The sequence below is a fragment of the Andrographis paniculata genome, unplaced genomic scaffold (genome assembly GCF_009805555.1).
Source record: "Andrographis paniculata isolate CXL003 unplaced genomic scaffold, ASM980555v1 Contig9END, whole genome shotgun sequence".
Classification (NCBI taxonomy): Eukaryota; Viridiplantae; Streptophyta; class Magnoliopsida; order Lamiales; family Acanthaceae; genus Andrographis; species Andrographis paniculata.
The window spans coordinates 284,193-299,444 of record NW_026137639.1 but is presented as its reverse complement, the minus strand read 5'-3'; the positions used below and the strand labels follow the sequence as shown (position 1 = coordinate 299,444).

The 15,252-nt window shown below is 36.3% G+C and overlaps 5 protein-coding genes across 6 annotated transcripts; 1 reads left to right on the top strand and 4 right to left on the bottom strand.

Annotated features, from left to right (window-relative positions):
• Positions 1–1,792: 1,792 nt before the first annotated feature.
• On the bottom strand, positions 1,793–3,420 carry LOC127244051 (protein LIGHT-DEPENDENT SHORT HYPOCOTYLS 4-like). Its single transcript, XM_051264346.1, has one exon. The coding sequence runs from the start codon at positions 2,725–2,727 to the stop codon at positions 2,227–2,229; it is 501 nt and encodes a 166-aa protein (XP_051120303.1). The 5' UTR covers positions 2,728–3,420; the 3' UTR covers positions 1,793–2,226.
• Positions 3,421–4,048: 628 nt separating this feature from the next.
• LOC127244277 (rho-N domain-containing protein 1, chloroplastic-like) lies at positions 4,049–6,058 on the bottom strand. Of its 2 annotated transcripts, none has more exons than XM_051264738.1 (2): positions 5,767–6,058; positions 4,049–5,303 (listed from the first exon to the last, which is right to left on the bottom strand). In XM_051264738.1, exons 1-2 carry the CDS (start codon positions 6,047–6,049, stop codon positions 4,285–4,287), a joined length of 1,302 nt encoding a protein of 433 aa, XP_051120695.1. In that variant the 5' UTR covers positions 6,050–6,058; the 3' UTR covers positions 4,049–4,284. The 2 variants fall into 2 exon arrangements, with proteins under 2 accessions (XP_051120695.1, XP_051120696.1); XM_051264739.1 differs by having other exon boundaries at positions 4,049–5,300.
• A 295-nt stretch (positions 6,059–6,353) lies between these two features.
• LOC127244279 (uncharacterized) lies at positions 6,354–7,327 on the top strand. The gene is made up of 2 exons (XM_051264741.1): positions 6,354–6,710; positions 6,780–7,327. Exons 1-2 carry the CDS (start codon positions 6,571–6,573, stop codon positions 7,102–7,104), a joined length of 465 nt encoding a protein of 154 aa, XP_051120698.1. The 5' UTR covers positions 6,354–6,570; the 3' UTR covers positions 7,105–7,327.
• On the bottom strand, positions 7,286–11,048 carry LOC127244274 (pre-mRNA-splicing factor SLU7). Its single transcript, XM_051264736.1, has 10 exons — positions 10,936–11,048; positions 10,245–10,408; positions 10,019–10,131; positions 9,298–9,711; positions 8,920–9,055; positions 8,522–8,821; positions 8,195–8,411; positions 7,955–8,058; positions 7,694–7,762; positions 7,286–7,587 (listed from the first exon to the last, which is right to left on the bottom strand). The coding sequence occupies exons 1-10, from the start codon at positions 10,949–10,951 to the stop codon at positions 7,510–7,512; spliced, it is 1,611 nt and encodes a 536-aa protein (XP_051120693.1). The 5' UTR covers positions 10,952–11,048; the 3' UTR covers positions 7,286–7,509.
• A 1,132-nt stretch (positions 11,049–12,180) lies between these two features.
• On the bottom strand, positions 12,181–13,308 carry LOC127244278 (transcription factor MYB4-like). Its single transcript, XM_051264740.1, has 3 exons — positions 13,031–13,308; positions 12,809–12,938; positions 12,181–12,726 (listed from the first exon to the last, which is right to left on the bottom strand). Exons 1-3 carry the CDS (start codon positions 13,161–13,163, stop codon positions 12,243–12,245), a joined length of 747 nt encoding a protein of 248 aa, XP_051120697.1. The 5' UTR covers positions 13,164–13,308; the 3' UTR covers positions 12,181–12,242.
• Positions 13,309–15,252: the final 1,944 nt, after the last annotated feature.

The following is a 15,252-nucleotide window of genomic DNA, read 5'->3' as shown; positions in this document are numbered from 1 at the left end:
TATTATACTAGTACTATTTAATTTAATTAGTTGTACCAATTGATTATTCAGATGACTAAAAAAACAAGACACATAAATATATTTGTATAACAATTGTACATGGAATTATATTTAAGTATTTCAATATTCTTATGGGGGCCAGTAAATATTAAATAATAGATGTTGAATTAATTGGTGAAAATCTTTGATGAGATATTGCACCAATTATTTTGTTCATTAATTGAATATGAATGAACAGATCAGATTTGTAGGAATTTCTTCAGATAATTCAATAAATTCAAGTGAACAGTAGAGGCAGTTACTGGTTGGAAGCTGTTCACTGTTTAAATTATTCTCTCCTCAATAAATATTATTATTTTTAATTTAAAATAATAAAGAATAATAATAATTAATGTTTATATAGATATAGATTTTTAATATTCCCTCTGTAAAATATATATATATATGTATAAATGACAAAGAAAAATATAAGTTAAACATAAATTTAGATTATAAAAAAAATAATAATACATATTTAATGTGAAATTAAAAGATAACAGTGTACAAAGTTTTCCTCCCAAGTATGGTGTTCTGTGCAATAGATAAGGAATTTTAAAAATAACATGATCAATAAATAATTAAAATTGTATATATTAGTAAAAATAATTATATACAATACAATAATTATAAATTAGAGTTAAAGATAATTTATTAATCTAATTGAAATATTAAACATTTGATTCGAGTTTGTAATCCTTTCCTAACCAAAAAAAAGATAGTAGAATTCGAGGTATGAAATAAAATTTTATTCAAGTTTGTTTACATTACACATTTTTATTCATTTGACACTATTTATTTTTTTAATAAAATTACATTAAATACATTTTTTTCTCACATAATATCATATCAAATACTCATTTTTTATTTTTTTTTCAAAATTTCAAAATTACAAAAACCTCCCAAAATGTCTCTCAAAATACAAAGTCTTAATTTGGGTTGAAAATCATTTCCAAATATATATATATATATATATATATATATATATATATGGTGTCGGCAAATAGATATTTGAACTGTTTTGCAATTATATCCCTTGTAGTTTGGAAGAACCATTGGACTCTTTTAAAATTGTTTTTAATTGTGTTTTCAATTTTTCTGCGGTCACAATATTCAATGATCTACTGTGCATTTTTTATTATTACTATTATTATTCGCTAAAATAAATCACATTTAGGGAAAATTTAATTGCAAATTAAACAATATAGCACACACTCTTCTACTGTTTGATTGAGTATCTTTATTTATATATATATATATATATATTTTCAAAAAAAGAGGAAAAGAGTTTCATATATATCATCACTTAAATTTATTTTTCTAAAATAAACACTTTATAAATGTGTATATATATATATATATATATATATATACAAGTAAGTACTATTTTAGTTTAGATTCTGAATATTTTACTTTGCAAGTTTATTTAGAGACGAGAAAGCATTTGTTAGCAAATAATTAAGGGTGCGAGAATGTAATTGCCAAAAAAAAAAAAAATGATAGTAAATAATATAGAATTGTGGAAAAATAATAAAAATTATTCTTATGTTTGATAATGTTAGATTAAGATATTTGAGAAAAATATATATTGGTAAAAATGCTACGTGTTATATATATATCCAACTGATTAGGAACCCTAATTTAGAAAATTAATTAGGTTACCATCATGTTTGGTTAATTTCGTGATCAGACAAATTTTCAGAATCTTGAAAGCTGTAAGAACAAAAAACGGTGGACAAAAAGTCAGCAAGAGAGATTTGCAGAATCAATCCAGTTCGTGCAACAAGAAATACAAACCCCACTTCCAATGGCTGTCAACAATCAACGCCATGACCACGATCGTGATGATGATGATGATGAATGAAATGCAGGAAAATCTTCAAGATCGACAACAAAGCTCATTCAATTTTCAGAACTAAAATTACGTGCGTAAAATCACTGCTCCGATCTTCAAAACTACTGTCTCGAATTACTTTAAATTGCAGAATATCTTAACCTAAATTGAACTCCTCAGAAAAAAAAAAAAAAAAAAAAAAAAAAAGTTGCAGGGATTCGATATAAATATAATCAGCAAACCCTAAATCCCTAAAATTCATAATTTAATTAATCAATTACTCGATTGAGCAGACAGATTTTACTCAGCTGGAATATGATGGCCGGCCGGCGTGCATGATCGATCGATCGATCTAATTAATCGGCCGGCAGAAGATGAGGCGGCGATGGCGGCGGCGCGGGGCGTTTCCTCTTCTTCTTCTCGTAGCTAATCCCTCTGGCCTTGGACTGCGTGTCGCGAACTTCCCTGAGGTAAAGGCGGACGGCTCGAGCGGCGAAGGGATTGGTGTCGGGCTTGCCTCCGTTCTCTTCGTAGGCGGCGCGGAGGCGGCCGACGAGGGCGTCGAGGCTACCCCAGGCCTGGCGGAGCGGGCAGGGGCAGGCGGCGGGGGGGTTGGGGTGCCCGTAGAAGGGGCACATGGAGCTGTGGACTTTAGTCTTCCCGAACTGGTCCTGGTACCGGAGGAACTCCAGCACGTGCGCACCGCTGCACCGGCTCAGCGCCAGCGGCGGCCGGTGGTTCCTCAGATACTGGCAGAACGTGTTCCAGTCGCGCCACTTCTGGCTCTCGTACCGGCTCGGCGTCCCCGACGATGAGCCGGCGCCGTCCACCCGGGACTCGTTTGGCGAGAATTCCATTTTAATTTTCAAAAATCAAAACCCTCTTCGTCGCTAGTAATCAATTACCTCCCTTACATAAAATAAATTAAAAAAAAATGCAGCAGCAGGAGCAATTACACAAGCTAGCTAGGGTTTCTTTATAAAATTTTGTGGGATTGCAACAATTAGAATAAGAAAAAGGAAATTAGGGTTTTGAAATCAAATCGAAGATGAGATCCAAGAACTCGAAAGATCAACGACCAATTAACAAGCTATGAGTATGAACGAGGGATGGGTAGCTGTAAGGGGAATGGAAAAATCAGGGTTTGCAGTTTGACATGTCAGGGATTAAACCCACACACACACACACAGTGGATGGGACAGAAGGATGTTTTGTGAAGAGGAGAAGATGAATGTCTGGAGCATGCACAGTACAGTGCAGGTCAAAATGGTGCTTCTCTCTCTCTCTCTCTATATATATCTCTCTATCTCTCTCTATATTACTTATGACAGATTGAGAAGCAAACCAAAGGCAGCAAGGAAGAATGTAATATGGAATGGAGATGGAGGTGTGGAAGTACCACTGTACACCAACAATATAATACACTAATAATAATGTGGTGGTGGGTGGGTGAATTTGATTGAAGGGGCCGGGCCCCCAACACAATTATATTATAAGATCAACGTCAGATGGTTGGTTTTGTTGAGTTACTGCTACTGTTTTAGGGATTTATGGATTGGATGGTGAAATTGTGGAAATATAAAGAGGAACACACCAACACACAAGCCAAGCTGCACCCTCCAAGAATGTCCAGACAGCCACACATGGATATGTGCCCATTTTCCAGATTTATTACCTATATATATACATACATACATATACATATATACCTGTACATACATTACACTTGTACTACTACTACACCATTGTAGTAGTATATTATAGTATTGATTAATTTCAGAAGCACTGTAGAACAACGCGGAGAAAGACTAGAAAACAGTTGCAGCTTTTAAAAGGTATGTACGGATGTAATACATACATACATACATACATATATTTTATATATAAACACATACAGCCACCAATGCACTTGGCTGGACTTTGGTGTTTTTTTTTTTTTTTTAATTTCTGAATAAAAGGACGTGTTTGAAATTACCTGTATAGGTAAATTAATGGGGAGTGACAACCATAGTACAAAAGCACACACTACTAGCTTAATTTGAGGCAATTCTTTGAAATCTCGTACAATTCGTGTGTGCATATCCAAACAATGTCTGGACAGTATATCAAATTGCAATTTTCCTAGGAATGAGTGCAATTAATAAACATTGCCCAATTTGATCTCCAAATGTTAATTAAAATATATATATATATATATATATATATATAAAGAAAGATCTATGATCCCATCTGGAAAACAATTAAGATAATGTTAATGTCACTGAAAAGCCATAATTAATAAAAATGCAGTGTATATACCCTAACAAGCAAAGAACTCAAATAAACAAACTATGAATGAGTTTCTTCCATGGATTCTTGAGGATTCGGAGCATGTAATTCATACCTCTGCTAAATTTCCATGAAGCTTTTCATCATCAATTCAAGCTCGAACTCGAACTCAGAATTTCAATGAGCTCTTGCTTCTTCAACTTCGAAAATCCTTTAATGCCGCTGGACTTGGCAAGAGCTCTAAGTTCTGTCAGCTTCAATCCACTTAAGTTGCCGGCCTCGTCCGCAGCTCCATCACTGCCGGCATTTTCATCTTCAGAGATCTCATCAAATGCATTTTCAGAAGTTGCATCATTTGAAATCAAGGATTGTTCCTCCTCATCATCGGATTCCATCTTGACTTCATGAATGCCATTGCCCTGTATTGCAGAATCAACAGAGTTGTCAAAATAAGCAGGCTGGAATTTGGTTTCTGGCACTGGAGATCTTTTGCGAAAACTCGACTTTGGACGGCTAAGCCGTGATTCCATGTTTTCTTGTGCATTCAAATCAACACTGCCGGTGCTGCCCTGTTCAGCAGTTGAGCCATTTGTTTCATGATGATCCAGGACGAAATCGTTGTGCCCTGCATTGTTGCTCTGGTTAATCTTCCCCTTCTGAACCGAGTGCCTCCTCAGAAGCCTGAGAAGCGAATCGACAGTCCCATTTTCATGGCTTTTTTCCTCTGAATTCTCAACTTCCTTTTCTTCTTTCGTCGCTGCTCTTTCACGAAGTTGAGTCTGCACCTTCCGGAAAAGCTCAACGATCTCCCTCTCCTTATTCCCCGGCGCCATCGTCCCCTGAGACTTCTGGTTACCAGACACAGCAAGTGAAGGTCCATTTTTCGATATCAGAACTTCAGATTCTTCAAACTCATTGAAATCATCCCTCCTTTCATTAAACCTGGTGTTCCTGCTTCTAAATCCCTGCCTGTTTTGCCTCGAGAAATCAGGGTTCCTCCTGTAACTTCCGGAATTTGCATTGCAGACGATTAGTTTCCGGCCGGAAACATATTTCAGAGACGAAAACTTCACATTGGAAATGAGTGTGCAATCACTGAGGGAAGACTGGATTGACGAGCCTGCAGCTTTTCCAGAAGCTCCTGAGAAGGGTGTCTCACATCCTGCTAAGAAATCAGTGAAATGTGAAAAACCTAATCAGTTTCAAATTAGGGAATGCTTAATTTAAAGCACACATATCTAATCAGCAATCCTTCGGGGATTTTGATCAAAAATCGATCGCATATGCCCAATTTAACCACTATCCTTCAATTAGCTATTCATATGGTAAGAAAGCGCAGCCTATGATCTTCTTTTATCAAGTAGGAACAAAAAAGAATACACAGGCATTTCATCAAACAGGTTGCGGGCATGGTCAGAAACACCATAGCCGCCTCCACCGCCGACGCTATTCGTCCCACCGTCCAACAACCAAAAATGAATTCTCAAAAACGCCAGCGTAGTTAGATTATCAGCCAAAATCCCCAGGCGCTTTGTTGCACCAAAATGCATAAAGCAAAATCACCCACCCACCCAAATGCAGACATGGATACATCTAAATCAGAAATGAACAGAACAGAGTTATATTACCTGAAAAGCTCCTCGAGATGCAGTGTACCGAACCCGACATGCTTCGACGGCGGAGTGTAGTCTTCAACGAAGGCGAGGCGGTATAGTACGTTGTTCGAAGATACGCCGGCAATTCTTGACACAGACTTGTTGCTACTACAGTGGACTGGCCCTGGTATTGCCCTCGAAATTGGGCCGGGCTGAAGCCCAAAAATAAATGATCACACAAAAAGCAGCCCACGAGAGGGTTAACGGCTACGGCTATGTAGGTGGCAGAAATTTTTGAACTTTGTGTCATGTGCATTCTGAGTGACGTGACAGTTAATTAAATTAATGAATGAGAGATCTGTGGTTTTTCTTTTTTGGATCTTGATGTTCAAACCAGTAATGTAATGATTCTTAGACAGTGATAAAGCTCCAAGGGGCAATAGTTGCACCAAACGTGGCTGGAGGAGTTCTTTAAGCAAGTGTAAGAACAAAGATTAATTAAAAAAAGAAGAGATGTGGAGTGAAAGCTACAGTTCCAAGAAAAAGCAAAAGGAAGACAAAAGGACAAACATATACTTATAATAAAGAAATGGTGAATGGCCGAGCCACGAGGAGACGAAAATACACAGCAGTACCAGTACTGCACTGCAGTCGTGTTGGAAACAAGACAAAATCTGAGTAGTATTCTCTCTGCTCGGGCCACACCCCCAACACGACCATAACATCCATTCCTTATCCCGATTAGGCAATACAGATAGACTATAGATAGATACTGTATATGTGTGTGTGTCTCTGGGTCATTTGGGGTGGACGAGTGAAGTGAAGCTGAAGCTATCAATGGCCTCGAGGGAGAGCAAGCTCCTGGTTCTTCTTGTGTTGGTGATTCTCCAGGTCGGTACGGGAGTAATGGCAGAAGGCCGGCATTTTTCGAGGCCTGGATTTCTCTACACGAGAACGCGAGGAAGATGCACTCCGCAGTAAACCTAGCTCCTTTTCTTTCTTTCTTTCTTTAATAGATTTTATCATTTATTTATGGATGCGCGCAGGTACTGGAGCAGCAGGAGGGAAGCGTGGCCGAAGATGGTGCCGGAGAGATCGACGGTGTGGAAGGTGTTCGGGTGGCAGGCAACGGAGCGGTATCGGAAGGAGTTGACGCTGGCGGAGGCGGCGTCGATGGAAGAGGAGGAGGAGGGGGCGTTCGGGCGGCTGGTGAAGCAATCGACGGCGGCGCTGATAAACTCGTACATGAGGAGAGGGTATCCGTACGCGCCATGGGAAGTGAAGACGCTGCTCATACAGTCCCTCGTCTCCGCAGAAGCCGCCGCCTTTCAGGCCCACAAGTTTCGACAAGCCAACGACAACTGCGGTTAGACGGACCGACACACACGAAAGATTTCCTTTTGTGTTTTTGGATTTGATTGTAAATTGTAATGGTGGGAATTGGGTGAGACAGACAAGCTTGCTGCTTTCTTGTGATCATGTCAACTCATCCCTGCTGCTTAATTGCATTGCATTGCACTGTTGAAGCAACAGGGAGGGGAGGGCATTCCTATTCAAGCAAACAATAATCAAGCATTGATGCAGACTTTTACCATCCACGTGTCTATTAATGTTATTTGTACAGAAATGATTTCAGATGCTGACTTACTATGATATTGCTCCCACATATGATTTCACCAACACAAAGCGATACAAAGAATCCACTTCACTCACTCTAACACAACCTTTTCTCAACTAATTTTGTTCCATGCCAACACAAGTACTGGAACATATATATCAGTGCAGGAAGTCCTTCATTGGGTCATCATGGTGGACCCTCTTCATCCGGTATGCCTCCATGTCCTCAGCAGTAACCTGCAAGCCAAGCCAAGCCATAAAGGGTAAGGGGTGGGTCAAAATAACCTAATTCTAAAATCATTATTCGAGAAAAAAAGTATCAAACTTGGATAAAGAAAGATACCTCATCGTTCCACTTAACATTATACTTGCGCTTCCGTTCATCTCTTTCTTCTCTTTTTCGTTCATCCTCCTATGAAAAAAAAAAAAAAAAAAAACGTTTTAACTCTCCTTTTGTTTCACACAGTTTACTATGACTATATATACATATGGTATGCACATTTTACCCATTCACTTAGATACAACTTAAACAAACTTTGCATTGATGATTATTGTTTATTGATTATTATTTTACAAAATAGACAAAATCAAGCAAAAAAATCACCTTCTTGAGCGAATCAGCCAGTTTTTTCTGGTCCAATACTAAATCATCAGGTACTTCAGAACCCCATGTCGCAAGGTTTTTACTCTCAGCTGGCTCAGGTGCATCTGAATTCAAAACATATATATTCAGTTGCAAAAATTACACTAATACAGCAGAAAAAACAACTGATCTCATAAGAGGCAAGAGCATAGTACCAGAACACATCAAAATTAATGAACAATTAGAGCAACAATATGTTACCTTCAGCAGCCTCTTTCCGAGCAATATTAGCTTTCATAAGATCAGCTGCAGCTTCAGCAGCCTCAATACCAGCAGCGCCAGTACAGTAGCTGTTTCTTACTGTCTGCTGGCAACATTTGTAGCCCCACTGATGGTCTCTCCACCAAGAACCCCACACACTAGTATGGTTGTTAACATAAACATCCTCTTCATATTTGCTTTTCGGAAGAGATGTCTCCTGGAATATCAAGCACACAACAGGTCATTTTCAGCCATACAAGATCTACCAAGACAGGCAAAAGAACATAGCCCTCTCAAGCAAATAAGATTAAAACAGGCATTCCATACCTGGCCTTTTATGATTCTGCCAGCTCGATCATATTCAACTTCTTTCTCACTTTGTCCTAGTAACAGCTCTCGTGGAAGCATTTCTTCAGTTGCAGCATTGCCATACTTTTCCATGATTTTGTCTTTCGTTTGAGATTTCAACTTCTCCTTATTAACCTTGAAGTTCTTGTAAAGTAATTCAGCTTGTGAAGGAGCTGCTTGCATATGAACATCTTGACCCTTGTCAAATGCTTCCCAAGCATGTATATTGAGCTGCTTAAACTCCAATGCTTGACCACTCACTCTGTTCTGGTTATCTCCCTAAAATTTTAACATCGATTATCAGCATGTTATGTCAAACACATAAGTATACAACATTATCAAAACAATATCTCCATTGGTATATACATGATACTTACTGCGTAAAACTTCTCATTCGGATCCATATCTGGAAGAGGATCCTCACGCATAGAGCGTGTTTTTGGGTCATAGTGAGCAGAATTAACATCAAGATTGAGAAGATATTTAGCAGTATCCTCTCGAATACGTAAATTCCTGTTCAATAATAGAAGAATTGTTAAGTATGCATTACTACATTCCCCACAGAGTGGTAAGCAAGCCGCTTAGAAGAATTCAGATATCAACCCTCATCACAAAAGTCCCTAACAGAGATAAATGACTACAGAATCAAACTTCTACAACTCAGTATAACCAAAAGTCTTTTGTTGACTGAATATTTCACTTGTGCAATCAGAATTATATAAACCGTAGGATTGAAAAAAGTAGACAACATTTACCTGACAGTTCCAGTGCTGCCACCACCTGTAGTACGGACACGCTTTTCAACCTTTGCAAAGTCCATTTGGTTGCTCTCATCAACTTTGGCTTCATCAATCTTCAAGGAGTCCTCGTCATTATCTTCATCATCGCTGACTCCATCTTCATTCTGGTTATTATTTTTCTCCTCCAGCTTCTTAAGTTGTTGCTCCTTCAAATACTTGCTTCTTGCTTCGTCCCTAGCTTCATACCGCTGGATAACATGGGCATAAGATGCAGCATCATATCCATTCCAACGGTCTCGCTTTCCATCATAGTCAAGCTCAAATGTCTCAATCTTCTCATCCGGAGCAATATGTTTTCCAGTCCACTTCGCTCCAATTTTGCGTGGCCTATCTACACAGGACTTCTTGTCATGCGTCATAGCCCCACAACTGCAGCAAGCACAAGAAAACAGTCAAAGCTATAATCATCAACTTCAACTTGTATTCAAGATAACAAAACCAAAACCATTTTATATTACTCCTCACAAATTATGCTACTACTGCATATCTCATTTACCATTTTAAAAAAAATAAAAATCTCATGTACTAAACTGTGATAATTTTTAAACTACAAATAGATAGGAGATGGATTGCACACAATAGTAGGGAAGACATTAACACTTGTTCAGATAGGTCAAAAAGTTGCAAGCATATACATAAAACAAACATAAAAATCAAAGGTTGGGATTTCACATACTTCTCGCAAGCCCCCTTCCTGTATTTTTCAGCTTGGAAAGTCTTTGCACCTCTATCATACCACGACTTAGTATAATTTGGATCTGACTTCCACTTCCTTTGATGTTTCAAACTCTAAAATGCACCAAGAGAAATAAATAAATAAGAACTTCATAAAGATATGCAACACAAAAAGTGTTGAATGGATTTGCAGAAGAAAAGAAACCAAATATAAAATTATAGCATACCGGTCTCTCTGCATTCAAATACCAGGGGGCCGATGACATATACTGGGGAATATGAGGATTGATTTCCTTTCCATCCTCATCCACTTCAGCTGGAGCAAGTCCAGCCTTGCGGGCCTCTTCCAATTCGAGCTGTTTCCTGTGGTCCTCCCGGGATTTAAAAGCCACTGGGACGCCCAGAATCAACATATAAGAAGGCATTCTTAATGAATAAAATAGTAGGTATATTTTAAAGTGCACTCAGAATAATTGAACGAAAAAAAAAAATAAGTCAAGAACGCGTACAATGTATAGAACAACAGAAACCTATACAAACAACAGCGATGGAAATCATCGAAAATTCCAAATCCAATAAGTATACTACAACTACAACACCAGGCAAGACAGGAAAAATTACATAAATGGTTCACATAAAGGACTATATAAAAGAAAATGAAAGAAGGGCTATCATTCATAAGTCGGCTCCTAATTATAAAATTGAAAAGGAGATGAACGCGATCGAGTTAAGGTTTCACAATACCCTAGAACAATCAAAGTTACCATATCTTTATCGATATCAATTAGACAATAAATTTTCTAAATCCGGCATGAACACCCCATAACCCTAGCGAGTTGGATCGAAGCAGCGAAATCAAGAAAATCCGCATATAAATTTCGACAATAACGAATTACAATTGAAAACAATAAACAGCACCTGAAGCTGTCGCCATAGTTGAAGCAGCCGAAAATCAAAACAAGCCAAGCGAGAACGAGCACGAACTTTTTCGACAGGGGGTTGAGAACCTGCGGATTAGGGATATAAATAACACACGGATACGCGGTTGTGGAAAATAGCTCAGTACGACACCGTATTGCGATGGGCTTATCAAAAGCTTCATAAAACGCCCATTGACCTTTTGAGGCCCATTAATCTACTATAGATTTAGATACGAATCTAATCAAAAAAAATCTGGGGTTTTACTGTAAATTTACCGTTAAACACCCAACCTACAATATTTATTTATAATTATTTTAATTATAATATATTAATATTTTTTATTTTTTAAATATAACTTTTATTTTATCTATATCACATTAGTTTTCTCATATTCTATTAAAATTTAATTATTGCAACCCATATAATTACTAAAAATTTAAATTTTACAGACGCAATCTATTAAAATTCTATTACAAACCAACACATCCTAAGCGTCATTCTTAAAATCTAGTATTAACTAAATTATAAATATTACATTCAATGTTTATTTTTATTTAGTATATTCCTCTTTCTTCCTTAGTATGCCTACATTTTTGTTTCTATTAAAAAATATATGTATTCTAATTTAATTTTAAATTTGTTAATTTATATTTTATTTTATTTTTTAAAATTAATTAATTATTTTAATATTGATTTATAATTATTTTTATTATATAATAATTATTTTACAAATATATTTTTAACTATTTATTAATTAAAAATTTTGTCTTTATAAAATGGAAACGTAGCTGAAACGTAAATAATGTATCAAAATACCACATAGTTCAACATCTGTTTCTATTTTTATTATTGATTAAATAACTTACAGCCGAAAAATTTTAGCATTATTTATTCAAAAATATATCAGTACATATAGCATGCATACGTTAAATATATATATATATATATATGTACCTCACATGCTTAAATGTGTTATTTTCACGTCGTTTTATATTGCCAACTATTCCCCTAAAATACTTTAAATTGTAACTAAAAAATCCTTAATACATTATCAAAACCCTTTATTTATTTATATTTTGGAATGTAGTATGATAGCATTAATACCATTTTATTGAAGTATTTAAGATGTGGTAGCTTGAGCATCAAATTAAACATCATTCTTAAATAAAGATTGTATATTTAAATTATTTGTTAAAATTATCTAAAAATGTTTTTTAAAAAAAAAAGATCATCAAAATTACAACTCAGATTTGTCCCAAAAAACCTCACACAAAAATCAGAGGAAAATTAATTGATTAATTTAATTACCAAATTTGTGGTAATTCAAAGTCAATGAACTCCTCCTCTAAACCGTTACAACTATTATTATAATAATAATAATTATTATTATTATTATTATTGGCAAACAGATCTTCCCAAAACCCGTTCCCTCCCATCTCCGAATCCAACCAATTCCCGTACTCAACCTCCGATTCGCCGGAGAAACCACTCCACTCGCTCCCCGGAATGTCCTCCCACCAATCGCTCAGAAGCCTCGTCGTCTCCTCGAAGTCGTCGGAGCTGGCGGCGCCGGCGGCGGTGGAACCAGAGGAGGCGTCGTCGCCGCTGGATGATGGCGCCGGCGAATTGAGCTGACCCGGGCAGGGCATTTGGGTCCCGAATCCGGGTTCGGGCACGGGTCTGGATGCTCCGCTGTTGAGCCTGAGCCTCTTCTTCAGGTGCGTGTGCCACACGTTCTTTATCTCGTTGTCGGTCCGGCCAGGCAGCCGGGCAGCGATTACCGACCATCTGCAATAAGAAACGGTCAGATCATATCGCCGGAGACGAAGAATACGAAATTAAAATAAATATAATAAATTGTTATACACACTTGTTTCCGAGCTCTGCGTGTAATCTGAGGATGGTTTCCTCCTCGTTAGAGGTGAAATTGCCTCGCTTGATGTCCGGCCGGAGGTAGTTCATCCACCGGAGACGGCAGCTCTTGCCGCACCTCATCAGGCCTGTTTGTTTAGAATATTTAAAAATATCAGATTAATTCAAAACAAACAAAAATCGATGGAGAGAACGGATTCCGGCGTCCGTACGTACGTACCGGCGCGTTTGGGAAGTGCCCGCCAATTGCCGTGGCCGTTGCGGGCGATGTAATTGACGAGAATGTTGTCTTCTTCGGAGGTCCAGGGACCTTTCTTCAGCCCCATTTTCTCACAGCATGGAGTCCTCACCATGTCTGTATGTATTGTGTATGTATATGCGTCTGAACTGGATTTTGAGATGAAGAAGTGGTTTGGATTGGGCAGTGAGTTTACATGTATATATATGAATGAATTAGGGATTAAAAAATTGGGGAATGGTGGAGTGATGATTAGAATAAGAAAAATAAAATAAAAGTGGCACTTTTTATAGTCTGATAAAAATTAAAATCGACATTGTAAGCGAATGGAGGTACGAAGGCGTGCGGAAGGATGAAGACGCAGTTTCCACAAGGTCCAGGGCGTAAAGCTCCGCATAAGTATTTACAAATCAGTAAGCGGTTCAGGATTTAAGGTCCCGGGAGCTTGCAAAAGTCATCCCCACAAGGATGGCGGCCGGGCGTTTCCAGGAAATGGAGCCGCAACGATTTTAAATTAAGTAATTAATTAATAGTACAATAGTCCAATTAAGCACGTGAGATTTACTGTTTTACTAGATTGTGTCACTCACAAAGCTGGAATAAAACAAAAATATTGAATAAATTTAATCTAATAAGCATGGCACAAAACAATAATTAAATTACGAAAGGGTGTGTTTGGTTTGATTTTCTTTCATTATTTTAATTTTGTATTTTTTTATTTAAATAATCATTTTATATGATATTCTGGAAATAAAATATATATATATATAGTGAAAAATATTAAAATAAATAATAGAAAATTAGTAAAACACTTAGCAAAGAGAAACCAACCCTATTTGATTAATGAAGTGAGTTATAGCATAACTGTAATGTGATGCTCTATGTATTATTGATCATTTCTCTTTGCCAGAAAAGGACAAAATTTACTAGGGGAGTAATAATCTTCTAGGTTGACCAGGAAAAATAAGGATAAAATAATGAGTAATATCTTTTTTTCATTCAAATTTATTTATTTATTTTTATTGTCATACCGAGGAAGTATATTTTTAAAAAAATCTAAGGCATGTAGATGTTGAAAATTGAAATAGTTATCTGGAGAGTGGTGAGAGTCAAACAGGACATACAAAGTGGGCTAATAATAATAATTCCATCTGTCAATTATACGTAATTGTCAAAAATGGCAAACAAACACCGGAATATTGATCATTCTTAGCTTCTACAAAGGAGGCTCTTTTCATCATTCTTCTAAGCTTCACACTCTTCATTTATTGGCTTATTTATTTTAGAAAAATATACTTATTTTTTTTTATTATTAGATTATGCTGTAAGATTTTTTTATTTTTTATTTCTTTTAAGATCAGTAAGTTGTGGTTCTTAGGATAGATATTTTGAGATGGTTTGTGACAACTAGGTAAAGGGGAGTTAATCTTCATTAGCCGCCTAACTAGTGGTGAATTAAATAAATTTTAAATTTCATATCCCCTAAATATAGATATTTCTAACATAAACAAGCCTATCAGATATTATTTTAATTAAAAATTCAAATTTCAAAACTCAACCAAAACTGAAAAAAAAAAAAATATATATATATATATATATATATATAGTGGTGGTAACAAGGGACTATCTCTAATTAATGAATTGATTGTCTCATAGTCAGCGTAAAACAAAAAAAAAAAATGGAAGAAGAAAAAGAAGAAATAGAATAACAACTTAGATCAGGATATTTTCATGTTGGTCCGGTCCGTTTTCAAATCAGGCATGAAAAGCTAAACCCACAATCAAATGTAGATAGAATAAAAATTTTACTATCAAATTATATTTTAATTATTGTTATTATTCTATTAGTTACTATACATATAAATAATTAAATTTGAATTATTAATTTTAATAAATATGTCATGATCAAGAACGGTCTAATTTAACATGGGCTCGAACATGGCTCGGCTCACTGGCTTGGAGCACTGTCCAAAAAATTTTAGGCATATTTTTTATGGATAATAATAATAATATAACTGAATTCGAGTCACTTCATTTAGGTTGAAATTCAAGAATCATCAAGAAAATAGAAAGTCAATTGAAGTTTGAATTGAGTTGATAGTATTGGTGGTTGGTCATATGCTTATATTATATATATATAAACTCTTAGGAATAAATAAATAAAATAACAACCAACTAAAGATGTAATGATCACTAAATCTATT

Coding starts and splice junctions, on each gene's coding strand:
- LOC127244279 (XM_051264741.1), top strand. CDS start 6,571: ATGGCCTCGAGGGAGAGCAAGCTCCTGGTTCTTCTTGTGTTGGTGATT. Junction 6,711..6,779: donor CGAGGAAGATGCACTCCGCA/GTAAACCTAGCT, acceptor GGATGCGCGCAG/GTACTGGAGCAGCAGGAGGG.
- LOC127244277 (XM_051264738.1), bottom strand. CDS start 6,049: ATGCACATGACACAAAGTTCAAAAATTTCTGCCACCTACATAGCCGTA. Junction 5,304..5,766: donor CATCTCGAGGAGCTTTTCAG/GTAATATAACTC, acceptor CTGATTTCTTAG/CAGGATGTGAGACACCCTTC.
- LOC127244274 (XM_051264736.1), bottom strand. Junction 9,056..9,297: donor GGCAGCACTGGAACTGTCAG/GTAAATGTTGTC, acceptor ATTATTGAACAG/GAATTTACGTATTCGAGAGG. Junction 8,412..8,521: donor GCAGAATCATAAAAGGCCAG/GTATGGAATGCC, acceptor TTGATATTCCAG/GAGACATCTCTTCCGAAAAG.
- LOC127244051 (XM_051264346.1), bottom strand. CDS start 2,727: ATGGAATTCTCGCCAAACGAGTCCCGGGTGGACGGCGCCGGCTCATCG.
- LOC127244278 (XM_051264740.1), bottom strand. CDS start 13,163: ATGGTGAGGACTCCATGCTGTGAGAAAATGGGGCTGAAGAAAGGTCCC. Junction 12,939..13,030: donor GGCACTTCCCAAACGCGCCG/GTACGTACGTAC, acceptor CTAAACAAACAG/GCCTGATGAGGTGCGGCAAG. Junction 12,727..12,808: donor CACGCAGAGCTCGGAAACAA/GTGTGTATAACA, acceptor TTCTTATTGCAG/ATGGTCGGTAATCGCTGCCC.